This window comes from Ictalurus furcatus, chromosome 25 (assembly GCF_023375685.1).
Source record: "Ictalurus furcatus strain D&B chromosome 25, Billie_1.0, whole genome shotgun sequence".
Classification (NCBI taxonomy): Eukaryota; Metazoa; Chordata; class Actinopteri; order Siluriformes; family Ictaluridae; genus Ictalurus; species Ictalurus furcatus.
This window is the reverse complement of record NC_071279.1, coordinates 3749210-3767500: the sequence shown is the minus strand read 5'-3', so window position 1 is coordinate 3767500 and position 18291 is coordinate 3749210. Positions and strand designations below refer to the sequence as shown.

At 40.8% G+C, this 18291-nt stretch overlaps 1 protein-coding gene across 3 annotated transcripts in view; it reads left to right on the top strand.

The window, feature by feature from the left end:
* The window catches only part of slc30a1a (solute carrier family 30 member 1a), a 12757-nt gene extending 2464 nt beyond the window's left edge, over window positions 1-10293 (top strand). For 2 of the 3 annotated variants that reach the window (XM_053614340.1, XM_053614339.1), the window contains exons 2-3: window positions 338-923; window positions 6135-10293. In XM_053614340.1, coding sequence (XP_053470315.1) covers window positions 341-923; window positions 6135-7054 — 1503 coding nt within the window. In that variant the 5' untranslated portion in view covers window positions 338-340 and the 3' untranslated portion in view covers window positions 7055-10293. Of the gene's footprint in view, window positions 195-337; window positions 924-6134 lie in introns of all 3 variants that reach the window. The other variant, XM_053614338.1, reaches the window with a different exon arrangement.
* The last annotated feature ends 7998 nt before the right edge of the window (window positions 10294-18291 follow it).

Sequence of the window (18291 nt, the reverse complement as noted above, 5' to 3'; positions counted from 1 at the left end):
TTATACTCGGTCCCTAACCGCTGGCCAATGACGTGTGGCTCGGTGGGCGTGGTCACATGAATCTGCCTTGTTCCGTGTGGAAACTTTACCGGTCCGGGTGCAAAGTTTGAACTCCGTCTGCAAAACGCAGCTCGGTGTGTTTTTCATTCTCTGTCACGATTCACATGAAGAAGACAGGAAGCGTCGCGAATGAGGTTCATCACCCGAATTATGCTCGGTTTAGTGGAGGAATAGGGCGGAACTAACGGGAAACCTCTGGGGTGTATTTGCTAGCCAGTGCCGGTTAGCATTGTTTTGTGTGTATGTTGTGATAGCTGTGTGTGTGTGTGTTGTCTAGCTGATGGGAACCATGGCTTGTGGACCCAACCGCGCCCGTTTGCTGTGCATGCTGTCGTTAACGTTCGTTTTTTTCGTGGTGGAGGTGGTGGTGAGCCGGCTCACGTCGTCGCTCGCGATGCTCTCGGACTCCTTCCACATGCTGTCGGACGTGATGGCGCTGATCGTGGCGCTGGTGGCGGTGCGCTTCGCCGAGCGCACTCAGTCCACCAAGAAGAACACGTTCGGCTGGATCCGAGCCGAGGTGATGGGCGCCCTCGTCAACGCCGTGTTCCTCACCGCGCTCTGCTTCACCATTGTGCTCGAGGCTATCGAGCGCTTCACCGAGCCGCATGAGATCGAGAGCCCGTACGTGGTGATCGCTGTCGGGGCCGCGGGGCTCGTGGTAAACCTGCTAGGGCTGTGTCTCTTCCACGGCCACGCTCACTCACACAGCCACGGCAAGGCGAAGAAATCCAGGGCGAACACGCGCAAGAGCGAGACCTCCACTGACCGCGCATGCGCCGGAGAGGAGACCAACAACCTGGTCGGTGGTCGCGGGAGTAACAGCCCGAACTGCATGAACACCGACAGCCGGGGAGCAGCTGGTGAGAGCGGGCTTTCAGTTCACATTTTTCCGTTTTCTTTCATTCCTATAGGTGCTTCTTAACCTGCTCAGGCTTAAACAGGCTATTTAGATTAAACACCACGTGACACGACTCTAGCGCTCTAAGCAGAGTTTACTCCAATCCAGATGTTGGCTTTATTATTATTATTATTATTATTATTATTATTATTATATAATGTATAATATCATTTATTTATACATATATATGCATATGTATATATGTGTCTCAGCATTTTCCAGGGAATCTTATCACCTGCTCAGATGTGTAAGGAGCCGGAAGTGAAGGGGTCACTGTTCAAATGGTTACAGTAACGCCAACGCGGTTGCTAGGCAACCAGGCGCTTATGGACTCGCTAGCTGAATGACTTTTGCTAACTGTTTAGCTGACTAGCTGCTAAGTCTTTTGTACTTGCAGTTCTCAGACATTTTCCAGCCTAAGACCCCTTTAGCTAATAATAATAATAATACTACTAATAATAATAATGAAATACCTCGTACCCTTCAGTACAACATTATTTTATGTAGTAATCAAAGATGTGCTGTACTTTGCCTGTATTTCTTCATTTGGTTAAAAGCGTCTGCTAAATGAATAAATGTAAATAATATATTAGATGTTTTTATTGTAGCTTCTGTTGAATTCCTGAACGTTCCACCGACACATCAGGTCCGAGTTGACTTTATCGATAGGTTTTCTTTTTCTTGTTTTTCAGGTTGAATTAAACCAACTGAATTTAACTGACCTAAGGTTTATAATTAGTATAAGGACGGAATCATGAATACGACTTTGGTGATAGTGGGTTGTGATGTCCACCTCCTGTTAATAACTAGAAAAGAGAGACTCGAACATTCCTGGCTGTGCTTCGGAGCCCATTTCGAGAATATTGCCGTGTAAGGACTAGTCGTGTAAACCTCAGGCTTCCACGTGATATAATACTAAATTTGATATTTGACACCTCTGAATCGGATTCAGTTTATTCATCTCAGATTGATATGAACAGACCTACTGTTAATTGAGGAATCAGAGTTACGGGTTTAAAAAAAAAAAACAGTTCACGAATGACTAAGAAAAGCCCCCATACAGCTATATTTTCTCTGAGGATGTTTTGTACTATTCAAAGTCAAATTCTTTAGCGTTTACACACAGTACAGGGACACTGTCATAGACACCAGTGACACAATTACAACATAATGAGGTACGTGTGTTATTGTTATTAGCTGTTTTGGGTTTTTTTTTCTCTCAGTTGTGTAAAGTAGACGTTCTCAGCATTACTGATGTGGCTCGTATCCAGTTAATTGCATTTGCCAGTCAAATAGACGTTTCTTCTTCACGTCTCTTCATTCGTCAACGTCATTTCAGTTTCGCGACGTGTTCCCAATGATAATTCTCTTCACGTCTCGTTTTAGTCGTGGTAAAAAAGGTAGCGTTGTTATTCGATTCGGTTTGATTTGTATAGCGCTTTTAACAATGGACATCGATATAGTGGGACCTGAGCGACGACTCGGTGCAGCTATCGGACGGTCGGTTTAGCCTGCTTGTCTGCTCCCTGGCCTTGGCTCCGGATAGTCACCGATTAACTCGGCCTGTTCTGAGACTGTATTCTGTATTCTGAGGGCCATCCTTGCCCTCAAAACTACCCCAATTATCTATAAAGCCCACATCGTTTTCGGAGCACCACCTGGACATCCAGCAGATCAGCGACCATAACCTGCTGTAAGGGTTGGGATGGGGCCAGAGTATACAATTGCATCGGACATCGCCTTTGCTAATTAATAACCAGAGCTGTTATCGGTCGCTTCATGCCCCCGATATCACCGGTTCAGCGTTTTTGCTCTGAAAAATAACCCATAATGTACAGAATGGTTTGCAAATGGGCTCAACTCCGTTACCTTGTTGGTGAAAAGGCCTAACAGTTTCACTATGAAAGAGTGCTCTGAAGATTTTTACTCCATCCCAGTCCAAGTACAATTAGAGCATGGTATACTCCAAAGAACATGATAGAGTTCAGGAAAGTCAGTGTTCATTTGTGTAACGTTAATGAAATGAATATACAGGTTGGTTTTGGAATTGTGTTAAAGGTCCCTGAACTGCGGTGAATCTGAAACGTTCTCGCAGCAAACACACGTGTAAAAAAAAAAAAAAAATAAAAAAAAAAATCACACCGCACTAGGACTCTGAGTCATGCTGCAACACGTCGACGCCATAACCGAGCAAGCACAAGAAGTAGAATCAGCACACACATGCACCAAGCAACTCCAATAAACCCTTCAGGCGTGTATTGTAACAACTATCACATGATTTATTCCGGTGCAGGAAAGAGAAGATTAATCAGTCAGAGACGAGCTTCAAGCTGCACCCTACTGACTGTCACGTGGGAGATTTCTGAACAGAAAGGCAAAGGATTTCGGTTTTTTTTTTAGTATGATTTTAACGTATAATAAGATTGACGGATGACTAATGTAATGATCATTTTAGTAGCAATTAAACAAAACAATCCTAATATTCACCATGACCCTCATGCTTACTTCATATATATATATATATATATATATATATATATATATATATATATATATATATATATATATATATGTATGTATTTGATGGTAAAAACTGTGTGTGACCGGCTAATTAAGATCCTGCCTGACACAGCGTCCAGTAAAAATATTTACATAAGACGTGCAAATTTCAAAGTAAATAATGTACATGTAATTTTTAATGTAAGTAAATATCTTTTCTACGCTTCCATTTATTCACTAATTCGTGTCTCTTTAAATGAATATAAACAATCCGTACGTTTACACGGACAACGATAATCCGATATGAACCCGATTAAGACGATACTCTGATTAAGAAACTGGCATGTAAACAGATTATTGACGACCTTAATCTGAATAAAGTCACACTCGAAGTAGACACAGATGGAATTAAGACGTGTGGAGTATTCCTGTTTTAGTCGCGTTATTGACGTGCGTTACAGACACGTACACACCTTAATCACACTATTAACGTCGTGTGAGAGTTCTCACCGCATTGTGCGACAGGACGCGTACACACACGGAAACGCTCGACTGTTTTACGGTAAACAAGAGAGTGCGGCTGCGTCCCAAACCGCGTACTTACCTACTATAGGCCTGTAGTAGGTGAGATACATGCATCTCAGCTACTATATAGTAGGCGAAATACACGTGTCTGCTTCTGTAGTGTTCACAGGTGAATTTATTGTCTGGTGTGTTTCAGTACGAGTTCTGAAACCTGAACTCTGAAAATCCTAACTCGTGTTCTTGGAAAGTGCTTTCTCGTGTAACGCGGTAATAAACTGGGTTAAGAGTAGCTGCCTCGACTTCCTCACTCCTGGACTCCTGTCGGCGACGCGCAGCGTATCTGAACGATTGATAAATGTTATCACACCTTTCAGTCACTAAAGTTCATTCTGTGTTCAACCGTCACCGTACTAACAACACATGAGATATGAGCAGAAAGATGTGCCGGGATGTAATTTGTGTCTCATGTTACTCATCGCAGGAGCACGGTATACTTCTGGCTTGCTTCTTTTAAGACGGGTGGACAGATTTCCCAGCGAACAAGCAGGTTTAATGGGCCGTCGAGACAGTCATCACCAACACTTTTCACTTCGTTGATCTAACAACTAACAATACATGTAGTGCTACTGTACAAGATCTTGAATTGAGTTCTAGAAGAAGCAACGTGCGCAGAGTCGAGGTGTAAGAGCCAGATTATTGTAGGGGGTTTTTTTAAATTGTTTGTTTTTTATGGGATGGTTAGGTGTTCACGGACGAGGTGGGTCTTTTAGTTGTTTTTTTGAAGATGGTGAGAGATTCTGCGGTCCGGATTGAGGTTGGAAGTTCATTCCGACACTGAGGAACAGTTAGCGTGACGGTTCTGGAAAGGGACATGGAGCTACGGTGAGTAGGAACTACAAAGCGTCGGTCTTTAACCGATCGTAGATTGCGTGAGGGAACGTAAGCCTTCAGGAGAGAGTTGAGGTAGGGCGGTGCTGTTCCAGACAAGGTCTTGTACGTGAGCATCAAGGCATTGAATTTGATGCGGGCGGATACAGGAAGCCAGTGGAGGGAGATGAAGATGGATGTGATGGGTTCTCTTGGGCTGGTTGAAGACGAGGCGCGCTGCAGCGTTCTGAATCTGAATCACTCTAAGATGCACCGCTATGTGTCGTCAGTCAGAAATATGCAGGAAGTTCAGTCGTTAAATACAGTATACAGTGAATACAGTAGCTCTAATGCTAGCACAACGACCAGTCAAAACACGTCACCGAGCAAAAACGAACCCGCTAGCCAGAACCATCGAGGGAACACGGATGAAATGCCGGCTAAAGACTCGCCGGTTTTGTCAAGGATGCAAACCCCGTGTTTTTAATCATCAGAGACATGAGCAGAAGATGGTCGCGTTTGGCCGCAAAACGTCGCCCCCACAGGGATTCGAGTACTCACTTATTTTCCGTAGTCTGTATTAATGCACGTAATTAACTCGTCACGCTACTGAGTTACGTAAGCTGTGCTTTTAAAACAGAAAAAAATATTTAGCCTTCTTACAAACCGGGCAAACACACTGGAATGTTCTGTTGCCCAGTGTACTAGTTAATGAATCTGTCCACCCCCTTTAAAACACAGAAAACATGTTAGGACACACACACACACACACACACACACACACACACACACAGAGTTACCTCTGCCTCCATTCCAGACTTAACCGGGTCACATGGAAACATCAGATGTTGCTTTGTTCGAGCGCCGGTCCTGTAACAGTGCGATCACGGGCTGATGATCTGCGCATGCCATTCCAGTCAATTAATAAATAATCAACATCAGTCTGTTAATCTATCTCGCATTTTAAATAAAGGATCACTTACGCATGAGAAATGTATCTTTTACATTCTATTTGTTATGGATTATGTAATTAAGCTAATGTTTAAATGTTAACCTCGCTCTTGTTCCATTCAGGTGTTTGAACAGATTTTTCTTGTTGTCACCATTATTTTATTCATAATTTATTGACGAAAATTCCCTTTTGTAGTTTGATGGACTGGTTAAATTGTTTTGCCTGTTCGAGAAATTGAGTTATTCTTCATTTTGAACGCGAACCAGTTTTTCTGTGTTTAATGTTGTCTCTGTGCTTTGTCTTACTGTGTGTTTTGTGTGGGCGTGGCAGAGTTATCAGCTGTGCAGCTGAACGGCGAGCTGGATCACGAGCACGACCTCGAGCACGCCCTCGAGCACGACCATGACTCGTCCCCGTCATCCCAGCTGAACATGCGTGGTGTTTTCCTCCATGTTCTGGGTGACGCGCTTGGCTCCGTCATCGTCGTGGTCAACGCCACCATCTTCGCCTTGGTGTGGCGTCCGTGCAAGCCCGGTGTTCCCTGCAACATCCCGTGCATCGCCAACGCACACTGCAGTGACCACCATCACCTTAACGACACGCTTGTAGGCTTTGGCGAGGGAGAACACAGCAACACGAGCACCGCGTTCTTCACAGCCGGGCCCTGCTGGGTGCTGTACCTGGACCCGACTCTGTGCCTCATCATGGTCTGCATTCTTCTGTACACGACGTACCCGCTCCTGAAGGAGTCCGCGCTCATCCTGCTGCAGACCGTACCCAAGCAGATCGACGTGAGCCTCCTAAGCACTCGCCTGCGCCAGCTCGATGGCGTTCTGGCTGTGCACGAGCTCCACATCTGGCAGCTCGCCGGGAGTCGCATCATTGCCACCGCACACATCAAATGCCGAGACCCTACCTCCTACATGAGTGTGGCCAAGCGCCTCAAGGCCTTCTTCCATGACGAGGGCATCCATGCCACCACCATCCAGCCCGAGTTCGTCATGGTGAGCTCGGAGTCACACGCCTCGCTCTGTGAGCTCTCCTGCCGCATGCAGTGCGCCGCTAAACTCTGCTGTCAAAACGGCAAAGCCCCGGACAACGTGAACGCAAGTACGGAGAGCGGGAGCGAAGCCGAACCCCTCGTCTCCACCACCCTGGACGTCATCAGCGAGTCTCTGGAAAGCGAGCCTAAAGTTCAAGTGGCTCCACAGGATGTGACCCTCACCAGAGAAGTCGAGTCGTCTTTATAAGGAAGAACGAGTACAAAGAAATCCATAATAAAGACACCAGAACACACAAATATATCCAAAAAGGACCTGTACATTTTTACATGAATTAGAAAATCGGAGCCCTCTGAGACAAAGAGGGATGCACCAATCCGATATCGAGCATCAGTATCGAAACGCCGGATCATATCGGATCTGATCTGACACGTCATCTGACCCGTTGCTGTATTTTATGCCATCAGGTGACATATGAGTGAACTTGCATGTAAACGTAGGACACGAATCATCTTTGCGCACACCTGCTCATTGTTCCTATCCTAACTCGCCCGAAAGGGAATAATGGCAAACGGGGCGTTTCACAACCCCCCCCACCCCCCAAATACACACCCTTCTGTGGTTATTAAAGTAAAAAACATGACAGTTACATGGAGACAATAGTTGGTTCAAAGTTTCCAAAGCTGTGACGGCACTGTTGCTAGGAGAAGGAGCGCTGGAAAAGGCTTCGTTTTCTAATGTATTCATTTATTCATACGTCTGTCTTCAGTACCCGCCGCGTCCCGGTCAGAGACGCGGCGTCATCCAGAACCTGAAACGGGATCAGTGTGTCCATAGAGAGTGAAACGAGACAAGAGAGCGGTCTCTCGCTTCGAACATGGAGTGAATCGACTGGAAAAAGATTCGCAAGAGAAATTTCCTGATTTCTGATCTGACAAGTGGAACAAATCTGCTCTGGGGTCCAAACACATTCTACATGATCCTTACACACACACACACACACACACACACAAGACTCTGAACCTTGAGCCGTTACTGCCTGATGGCTGGCTGACCTTTGATCAGACCTGCCGCTGCATGTGTGTGTTGCGAGCGCCGTGTTCGTGAAGCGTCCTCTAAGTCTAAGCGTGTGTGCGTGTGTCTATGCAAAAACCTCTCGCGTTTGAGAACCTGCCGTGTCGTCGTTATCTCGTGGCTCTAGTGCAACACACGCATGCAAAATCCAGCTGCTGGCTCAAATTTAAGGACTTTTTTTTTTTTTCTTCATTTTATTATTATTATTATTATTATTATTATTATTACGATATATCAAAAATACATATTCTTTTCCCCTTCTGGATACATCCATAATCAATGTATTTCATAAACAAAATAATTTATGTGTTTAATTTATTAGTAATGATTCGGTTTTCCTTTTCAGAGACTTTTATAATATTTAGATTTGGTAATGTGTTAAAAAAAAGGAAAAAAAAAAAGGATGTGAGCCTGTTTTTTTTTTTTTTTTTTAATTTTTTTTTTTTTTTAAAGAATCTATGCTGTAAGGTAGAATCTTTTTACTAGTATTTACTAGTAAACTGTGCTGCTGAGACATGTTATATTTCTGACAGATAAACGCAGTTTGAGTACCGGTTCAGCAAGCCTTTAATGCTGAAATGCAGTTTGCAATCTTTTCGTTTCCTCATTTACGGGAAACGCTGATGCTTCACGAGTCGCGGTGTTCTTGTCACATGAGCGTGACTCACGAGCATTATAAGCAGTGTTGAACGATGCCGAGGGACTTGAGTTTCTCGAGCATTCGTACCTACGATCCTCGCATGACCAGACATCTCCAGCTTGGTGTGTGGTAACACTGGCTGTTTCGAAACTGGTTTTAAGACACCCTCGCTGACTTCCTCTTGATTAAATCCCTGCCGCCACCTAAAGTGCTGCCGCATCAGTCGAACCGTCGAAGTGAAGCTCGAGAGAGTCTGGAGTAGAAATCTGATTCTGCCGATGAATTTAATCGAGAGCAATAAATTCATGTCCCTCCGGGATTTCGCGATCGCAGGAACGAACACAAAATCAAAGAAACGCCGCCAGATTCGCAGGCGCTCGCGGTTTTTCAATAATACGGCCGATTTTGGCCGAGACGCGTCGCGTGACGTCGTTCAACCAAACCCGTCTGCGTTGTAAGTCCACTCCCCAATATGGAAGTCAAGGGAAGGTCAACGAGGGCGCGTTGAAAACTAGAAGGTATGCAGCGTGAGATTTCTTTTATTCCAGTAGTGCTGAGCTCTGCGTACGGGGCAGTAAAGCACGGCCACCGTTTTGCTCATCGACGCACACAGAAGGACACGTTTTTATGCTTGATACTCAGTTAGCCACGCTAGTTCTCGTCTCATGTCGGGTATTTCCATCTCATCAGTTTAAACGTGCAAACCAGAGTTAGAGTCCTCGCTTGTCTGTCTGTCCGTCTAGAGTTCTCCTGCCTGTCTTCATGCTGTAACGCTTGAGCTGGTCTTAAGCAGTGCAAAGTCCTCAACGATTCCCCGCTGCGTGACGTACAATAATGGAACATTTTTGACCAGAGATTGAACGTACACGTTTGTTTAGCTTATTTCCAGTCATTAGGCGTCATGTATACGCTTCCCTTGTTCGCTACGTTAGCCTCACTGCTCAAGTACCGAACTAATGAAGCGAACTTCAAACAGCGAACGTGTTTTTGCTCTAGAAGACATTTAGGTGTACGGGCAACATTGTACAGTTGTACAGGCCAAATCGTTGCGTAAAGCTAAATTTTTTTTAGACGTACGACGAAAGGAACACTGAATTTTTGAATGACTTGTACACACAGGAACGTTAAGGTTTTGTTTGCTAACGCTCTATTAGTCGATTATTAGTAAATGACCGTAATGACTGTCGGCGTATTGAGAGGTTTATCAAGCACAACATTGTTACTAACCCAAATGCTGTATTTGGGAGGAGGCTACGTGTGTACGTGGGATACGGATGAGTAAGAACCGCCTTATCTAAGAAAGGTACTTGATGTTCTTTCAAATTTGTCCGACGTGAAAACACTTTGAAGAACCGCTGTCCTTCCAAATCAGATTACGCTCACGTCAGCGACGACGCCAAAACGCGCTACCTGTCCTGCCAGCCTCCGAAGGGCTAGTGAAGCCTTTACAGTAATATCGTGCATGTTAAATGTCACAATACGTCATAAATAATTAGCAGCTACTGTGAAATGAATCTGCTATGATATGAAATGTGCTTTCCAAAATGCTCAGCATGTCCTTAAATCGGCCATTCTCGTTATTATTTCTCCAATGATCCATTGATGCATTTTTTTCCCCCTTTGTTTTTTTTTTTTTTTAAAACAGATGCACACACATTCTTTCTATATATTGTAGCTGTAAAGATTTTTTAGGTTAGAACACACCAGCTGAAATGTTTTTGATTATATTCATGTTGGATATACGTTAATGTGAATTAAACATGGCTGTTCAGTATTCACTGTCCATCAATCCTCTGTGTGTCTCCTGATGTAAGTGTGTTTACAGTGTGTCTTAATGCCATTCTTAAATATAATCATAAATGCCGTCGATACGTTTACGGTTGGGAAAGTTCTGGAAGGTTCTGCATGTCTCTGGAACTGGACTTTCTTTCAAAAGATATTCTCAGTTTAAAAAGAAAAGTTTTAAGTTGATGGCAGCACTCCAAACGCGGACTTCCGTAAATACTCTATTTTAAAGTGTGCATTTCTTTATTTGATTATTATTAAGAATAATAATAATAATAGTAGTAGTAGTAGTAATAATCATAATCATAATAATAGTAAAAGCAATATTATTATTAATAATAATAATCATAATAGTAAAAGTATTCTTATTATTATTATTATTATTATTATTATTATTAATAATAATAATAATAATAATAATAATCAAATAAAGAAATGCACACTTTAAAATAGAGTATTTATGGAAGTCCACGTTTGGAGTGCTGCTATCAACTTAAAACTTTTCTTTTTAAATTTTAAATTTAAAACTGTATGCATTGCACTGCTGCTGATTGGCTGATTGGATAATAATAATAATAATAATAATAATAATAATAATAATAATAGTAGTAGTAGTAGTAGTAGTAGTAGTAATAATAATCATAATAATAGTAAAAGCAATATTATTATTATTAATAATAATCATCATAATAATAGTAAAAGTATTATTATTATTATTATTATTATTATTATTATTATCCAATCAGCCAATCACGCAGCAGTGCAATGCATACAGTTGCACAGATACAGGTTAAAATCAAATGAGATGTTAATGGTGATCTCAGGGACGTTGACCGTGACCTGGTTGCTTGGACCAGATGGTGGTTTGAGTATTTCCGAAATTTCTGATGATCTGCTGCTGTCACGCACAACAGTTTATACATATGGTTATAAAGGAGAATATTTCTTATGGTTTAAAAAAAAAAAAAAAAGAAGTCTGTGATTGTATTTCTAATATAAAGTTTAAAATAATGCATATTTTCATGGTTGGAGAAACAATGCTATACGTTAATGGTTAGCATAAGACCGGCATACACTGGATCTAAAGTCTACACACCCTTAATGAGATCACAGGTTTTAGCGATGAAAAGACAGAGATCGAGATAACATCACGTAATCGTCTAAGCCGTTATCAAGCGAAAGTTTGATACTTGCGTTTACCGTACTTGCATTTGAAAATGAAAAACAAAAAGGAGAGAAGTAGAGACACATTCGGGATCGGATCACGCAAATGAAGCGATTCATCAGCTTTAAGATTAGCTACAGCATTATATGTCATTTCGTTTGATGTTTGGCTTAAAACGCTCGTTGGTGTCTAGATTAAAATGTCACCGTATTTCACGGTTTGAAGGTAATTGTATTTAGCAGCTGGACTCTCAACACCTCTGAACATAATTAATTAAGATTTACAAGCTTGTCAACACAAGTTTAGCCCAAGCACCACTAAAAATGTGTTTGAAAGACTTGAGAAAGGATCCCTGCACCCCTTTAACATGGATATTTCTAATAGATGTGACAAGAGGAATAGAGAATTGTTGATTGGATTGGGGATATTTGAAACCTTTTATATTTTAAAAACTGATAAATCGCCCATTAATCACTGACCAGTCCCATTTTGCTCTCTACTGCCTTTTTTATGCTGCTTATACCAGGAACATACCATACCATACCACGCATATACCAGGAACATACCATACCATACCATACCACGCATATACCAGGAACATACCATACCATACCATACCACGCATATACCAGGAACATACCATACCATACCATACCACGCATATACCAGGAACATACCATACCATACCATGCTTATACCAGGAACATACCATGCCATACCACGCATATACCAGGAACATACCATACCATACCATGCTTATACCAGGAACATACCATACCATACCACGCATATACCAGGAACATACCATACCATACCATACCACGCATATACCAGGAACATACCATACCATACCATACCACGCATATACCAGGAACATACCATACCATACCATACCACGCATATACCAGGAACATACCATACCATACCATGCTTATACCAGGAACATACCATACCATACCACGCATATACCAGGAACATACCATACCATACCATGCTTATACCAGGAACATACCATACCATACCACGCATATACCAGGAACATACCATACCATACCATGCTTATACCAGGAACATACCATACCATACCACGCATATACCAGGAACATACCATACCATACCATGCTTATACCAGGAACATACCATACCATACCACGCATATACCAGGAACATACCATACCATACCATGCTTATACCAGGAACATACCATACCATACCACGCATATACCAGGAACATACCATGCCATACCACGCATATACCAGGAACATACAATTGAACATACCATACCATGCTTATACCAGGAACATACCATACTATTCCATGCATATCCCAGGAACATACCATTGAACATACCATACCATGCATATCCCAGGAACATACCATTGAACATACCATACCATGCATATCCCAGGAACATACCATTGAACATACCATACCATGCCATGCTTATACCAGGAACATACCATTGAACATACCATACCATACCATGCTTATACCAGGAACATACCATACTATTCCATGCTTATCCCAGGAACATACCATTGAACATACCATACCATACCATGTTTATACCAGGAACATACCATACTATTCCATGCTTATCCCAGGAACATACCATTGAACATACCATACCATACCATGCTTATACCAGGAACATACCATACTATTCCATGCTTATCCCAGGAACATACCATTGAACATACCATACCATACCATGTTTATACCAGGAACATACCATACTATTCCATGCTTATCCCAGGAACATACCATTGAACATACCATACCATACCATGCTTATACCAGGAACATACCATACTATTCCATGCTTATCCCAGGAACATACCATTGAACATACCATACCATGCCATGCTTATACCAGGAACATACCATACCATACCATGCTTATACCAGGAACATACCATACTATTCCATGCTTATACCAGGAACATACCATTGAACATACCATACCATACCATGCTTATACCAGGAACATACCATTGAACATACCATACCATACCATGCTTATACCAGGAACATACCATTGAACATACCATACCATACCATGCTTATACCAGGAACATACCATTGAACATACCATACCATGCTTATACCAGGAACATACCATGTTGAAAAGAAAACCTTTTCCTTTAACAGCACCACTGTACCATCCTGGAGTTTTATTGTATATTTTGGTTTAAAAAAAAAATGTTTTATAGCAAAAAAGAAATATTATTTGTGATAAGTAGACATATTTAACAAATGAGGAAAGATTTACCACTCTTGCCATCCCATAAATTAAAATTATACAAACGTAAATGTATTAAATACACCACAGAGTTTGAGATTAAAATGCTCAAGCATCATCATTATTATTATTATTATTATTATTATTATTATTATTATTATCTTGCTATTATACTTGGCTATGATATTTACATGTTTTTGTTTCAGCAGAATAAATTGTAAATCATAAATAGTATCTTCTTCACAATTGGCCAAGCCTTTTCATTTCTGTTCCATACTTTTCCAAGTATGTGCAGTACTCTCTTACTTAATTAGGCAAGATTCACAAGTTCGAAGTGTCCCAAAAAACCCCAAAACACTGTGCCGTGATTTGAAACGTTAACAGTGCTATTTCAATCCATGTTGATTTGCCAGTGTAACATACGATCATGCCGTGAATCTCTTCAGCTGCACTATTCTTTTTTTTTTTTACCAACGTCATAGAGTTGCTGTTGGTAAATCTGCTCCCACTTCAAACTCACACACACTTTTGAGTTGTGCGTTACAAAGGCAAATTGAAAACACTATTTTTCTGCAGGGCGTTGTTTCATACGTGGAATTTGTTGAACAAACAGGAAATAAAAGAGGAATTCGGCGCCTGAAAAGCGAAGTGTGACCCATGACTATGCGTTATGTACTGCTACACGAGTCTGCCATAATACTTGCCACTTCACACTACATTTTAAATAACTCAGATGCTTGAATAAGCAGGTTTCAGCTCATCCCAAACACTAATTGCAATCCAAGTCTGATAGGAGAGGTTTTTTCTTTTTTTTTTGTATTAAAATTATTTTTAAAATTGTGTAAATTACACAAAAAAGGAATCCACTACAGATGACTAATGACTACTTTAAACTTGTAATCGGATTACGTTACTGATTACTGCGTGTAAAAAATAATCAGATTACTAATTACTTGACTTTCAAGTTACTTTCAAAACCAATCAAACCTACAAAAATTCACTACAACGTGAAACTCGTAGTTCTTTCAGTCATTTTAGCGTGCGTCAATGATGACATGATCAGAAAAAGTTGGGTTTATCATAAAACTTGTCTCGGGTGTTGTTACTGTTTGTAGGACTACCAGACTGATGAAATATAAACTGTTCTAACTAGGCTAGTTTGGTGTCACTAGCTAAGAGGCACAACTAAGTTATGGGTTTAGCTGCTACAGTGCCATGCAGAGTACATTATCTTTCCTTATGCTCTGCTCGTATCATGTTCACGTAAACTGGAACTCGTGTAGATATTCAAACACCTTGTTTTCCTGCTCAGCTTCAGAAGATGATAGAGTTATATAAAAAAAAATGTATAAATCGGTTTACATCCACTTTTCCTCACACTGTGTGAGGGCTAGTGTTTGGCAGAATTGAGAGCCAATAAGACGTGAGTGTGTCCACGTATTTTCCTGTAAACCCTGTCTGATTGGTCTCGCCTCATTGGTTCACTGAAGATATGAAATTACAACACCGCCGCCTTCTTTTACTGACGTTCAGTTACGTCGTGACAAACCGCTCCGAGTGGAGAATTATTCAGGGCTAAAGAAAAAATCTTCAGGGCTATAGCCCCGAATGCCCAGGCCAGGTCACTCCTCTAGCAGCCATGCTAAACGTGATTTATTTTAAAAACGCATTTTACTGAATATTTTCTTAACAATAAATTTGCAACTCAAGTAACATAATTTGACTGACATCAGTAACTGTAATCAAATTACATCAATTTAAAATGTAATGCGTTACATTACTGCGTATTTTTTTACTGCGTAAAAGTCATTAGAATACAGTAACATTTACTTTGTAACGCGTTACACTAAACTCTGATTAAAATTCACTTTAAAATATAACGGATGTTAAGGGAATGTGGTTAGGAATGGCCTTAACAAGCGCTAGCAACACAGCAATATTTACTACGCCAGCTAATTACGAAGCTAGCAGTGTTGCCTTTTATATTGCCTTTTTTTTTTTTTTTTTTGCTACCTAAATGTTCTTAAATAAACAAAACCCACTTCACGTTAATAAGAGAAGAAAGCTATAAAGTTATACTTCTAGCCAGGACTACTATAAGTTTCCAGTGCTACTAGCAAGATAGCTAATGATATCTATAAGTCAAGTCACATGGCTTTTTATTGTCATCTCAACCGTGTACAGCTGGTACAATACACCGTGAAATGAAACAGCGTTCCTAGAGGACCACGGTGCTACATAAAACAACAATCTAACCACATGTGATGACACAGAACTAAAAATAAAAGCCCTACACATTTTACATAAAGTGCACGTGCGAGCGTGTGCAAACACAAGGCAGTACAGTAACTACTAAAACAGGACAATGGGCACTATAGACAACTGAGCAGTCATTATAGATAAAACAGAACACCTAGCTAAAGCCTGACAGGACACAGAGATACCGAGCACACATGACCTTTAACTACAGTATGGATTACAGATAAAAGAACTAGCTTTAAGCTTTATTTCAGCCATTTAAAGCCATGACTACTGAGAATAACACTGTATGAGTATTCAAAAGCCCTGGTAAAAAAAAAAGGATTCTGTGTTTAGGACTTCTCTGAATATGATATGATCGATATTCTGAGTACCATGTGGCCCTTTTCTCTCCCGAAAGCTCAAGCACATGACGTTATATGAGACGTGAAAGGCACTAGTCAGTGCTGGATGAGCCACCCCAGGGCATTTACCGCAGAACGTTTGATACGATGAGATACAAGTTGTCAATTATTATACATAAAATTATTTGTATTGCTTATTTTTATTTATTTATTTATTTATTTAAATTGTATTGTAGTTTTCTGGAGTTAGGTCTCAACACTTCATTCCATTTTCATCATCATTCCAAAGCTGCTTTGGCCTTCTCTTCAGTTTTTGTTTTTACGTACATGTCTTTTATTACCTTCTTATTTTTTTTTATTTGACTTGCTTTAAATATTTCATTTAATTAGCGAGTTATGTGAATGAGGACAATAAAATGTACAGTATCTACTTTTTGACCCAGGTCACAAGATAAGGACTGTATTGTAAGTTAAATATGTGTGTGCGCCTCAGACTTTGATCGCATGCCGAGTTCACCGAGTACACTAAGCAATATACATACTGTTTATCCAGTAAGTCACCTGATTGCTGCCAGGTGTTTAACAGGTAAAGGCTAAGGTAGTATATTTACTGTACAAATTATTATTTAATTTGATTTTATTTGTGCGTTTAGCAATAGACAAACATTTAGTAATAGACATTGCTTCAAAGAAAATGCCCAGGGGTCCTGACCACTAGGGGGCCCTCAGCGAGCATAGAATTGAGCCACTTGAGCCAATGAATGTTCACAGAATGTGAAAAAAAAAAAGTCTGGAATGTTATTGGTGTGTGGTGCTGAATTTGTAACCAATGAGCAGTCAGAACTGGTGTAAGTGGAGGTAGATTAGTAGGTGAAAAAAAAAACATGCAAAATGAAAACTGAAAAAGCAAACAGAGGGTCTGATTAAAAACGAGGCATGGTGGCTTAGAAGTTAGCACGTTTGCCTCGCACCCCCGGGGTTGGAGGTTTGAATCCCACCTCCACCTTGTGTGCACAGAGTTTGCATGTTCTTCTTGTGCTTCAGGGGTTTCCACCAAGTATTCCAGTTTCCTCCCTGAGTCCAAAGACATGCGTTGTAGGTTGACTGACATTTCCAAATTGTCCATAGTGTGTGAATGTGTGTGCGATTGTGCCCTGCGATGGGTTGGCACCCCGTCCAAGGTGTTCCCCTGCCTTGTGCCTCAAGTTCCTGGTATAGGCTCCAGGCTCCAGGCTCCCACACGGCCCTGTGTAAGATAAGCGGTATGGAAAATGGATGGATGGATGGATGGATAGGTCTGATTAAAAATGATCTCCAGTCTAAAATGAGCTGAAGAAGACCCGACATGCTGTCACTACTGCCCAGTCTTGTTAAGAGAGAGCTTGTTAAAGAGCTGGACTTGACGATTTGGCGAATAAGTTTGCGAGGTGAAATGCTATTAAGACCTTCGCGTAGCCAGGGGTGGACAGAGTACTGAGAAATTATACTTACGTGAATATAAATACTATGAAAATAGAGATAATATGTCAAGATCTTACTCAATTAAAAGTGCAAGTACCCAGCCAAAAATGTACTCAAGTGAATAGTTGCTACTTTTATTGTGTATATACAATATTTAAATAATATATTTTAATATATTATTAATAATATACATTTAATAAGTAAATGTTTTAACTGATGAAATGAAACAAATTTTCAGCTATTACTATATAAAGCTGATTAAAAAAAAAAAAAAGGCAGCTATGCTGTTTAGCCTAGAAACATCATTTAATCATGTTTATAATATTTACCATTAGCTAGACTTAGACTTGCTGCCTAGACAGTTTATACTAGCTAACCCAGGCTAACCTAGTTTAATATACCCAGTTAATGTTAGCAAATTAGTGAAACTTTCCTCGACATGCTTTCTAAGAAGGCAATGATGACGCCTCATTGTATACGAGTCTTTGCTTACTCTAGCATATTGAACCATTTTA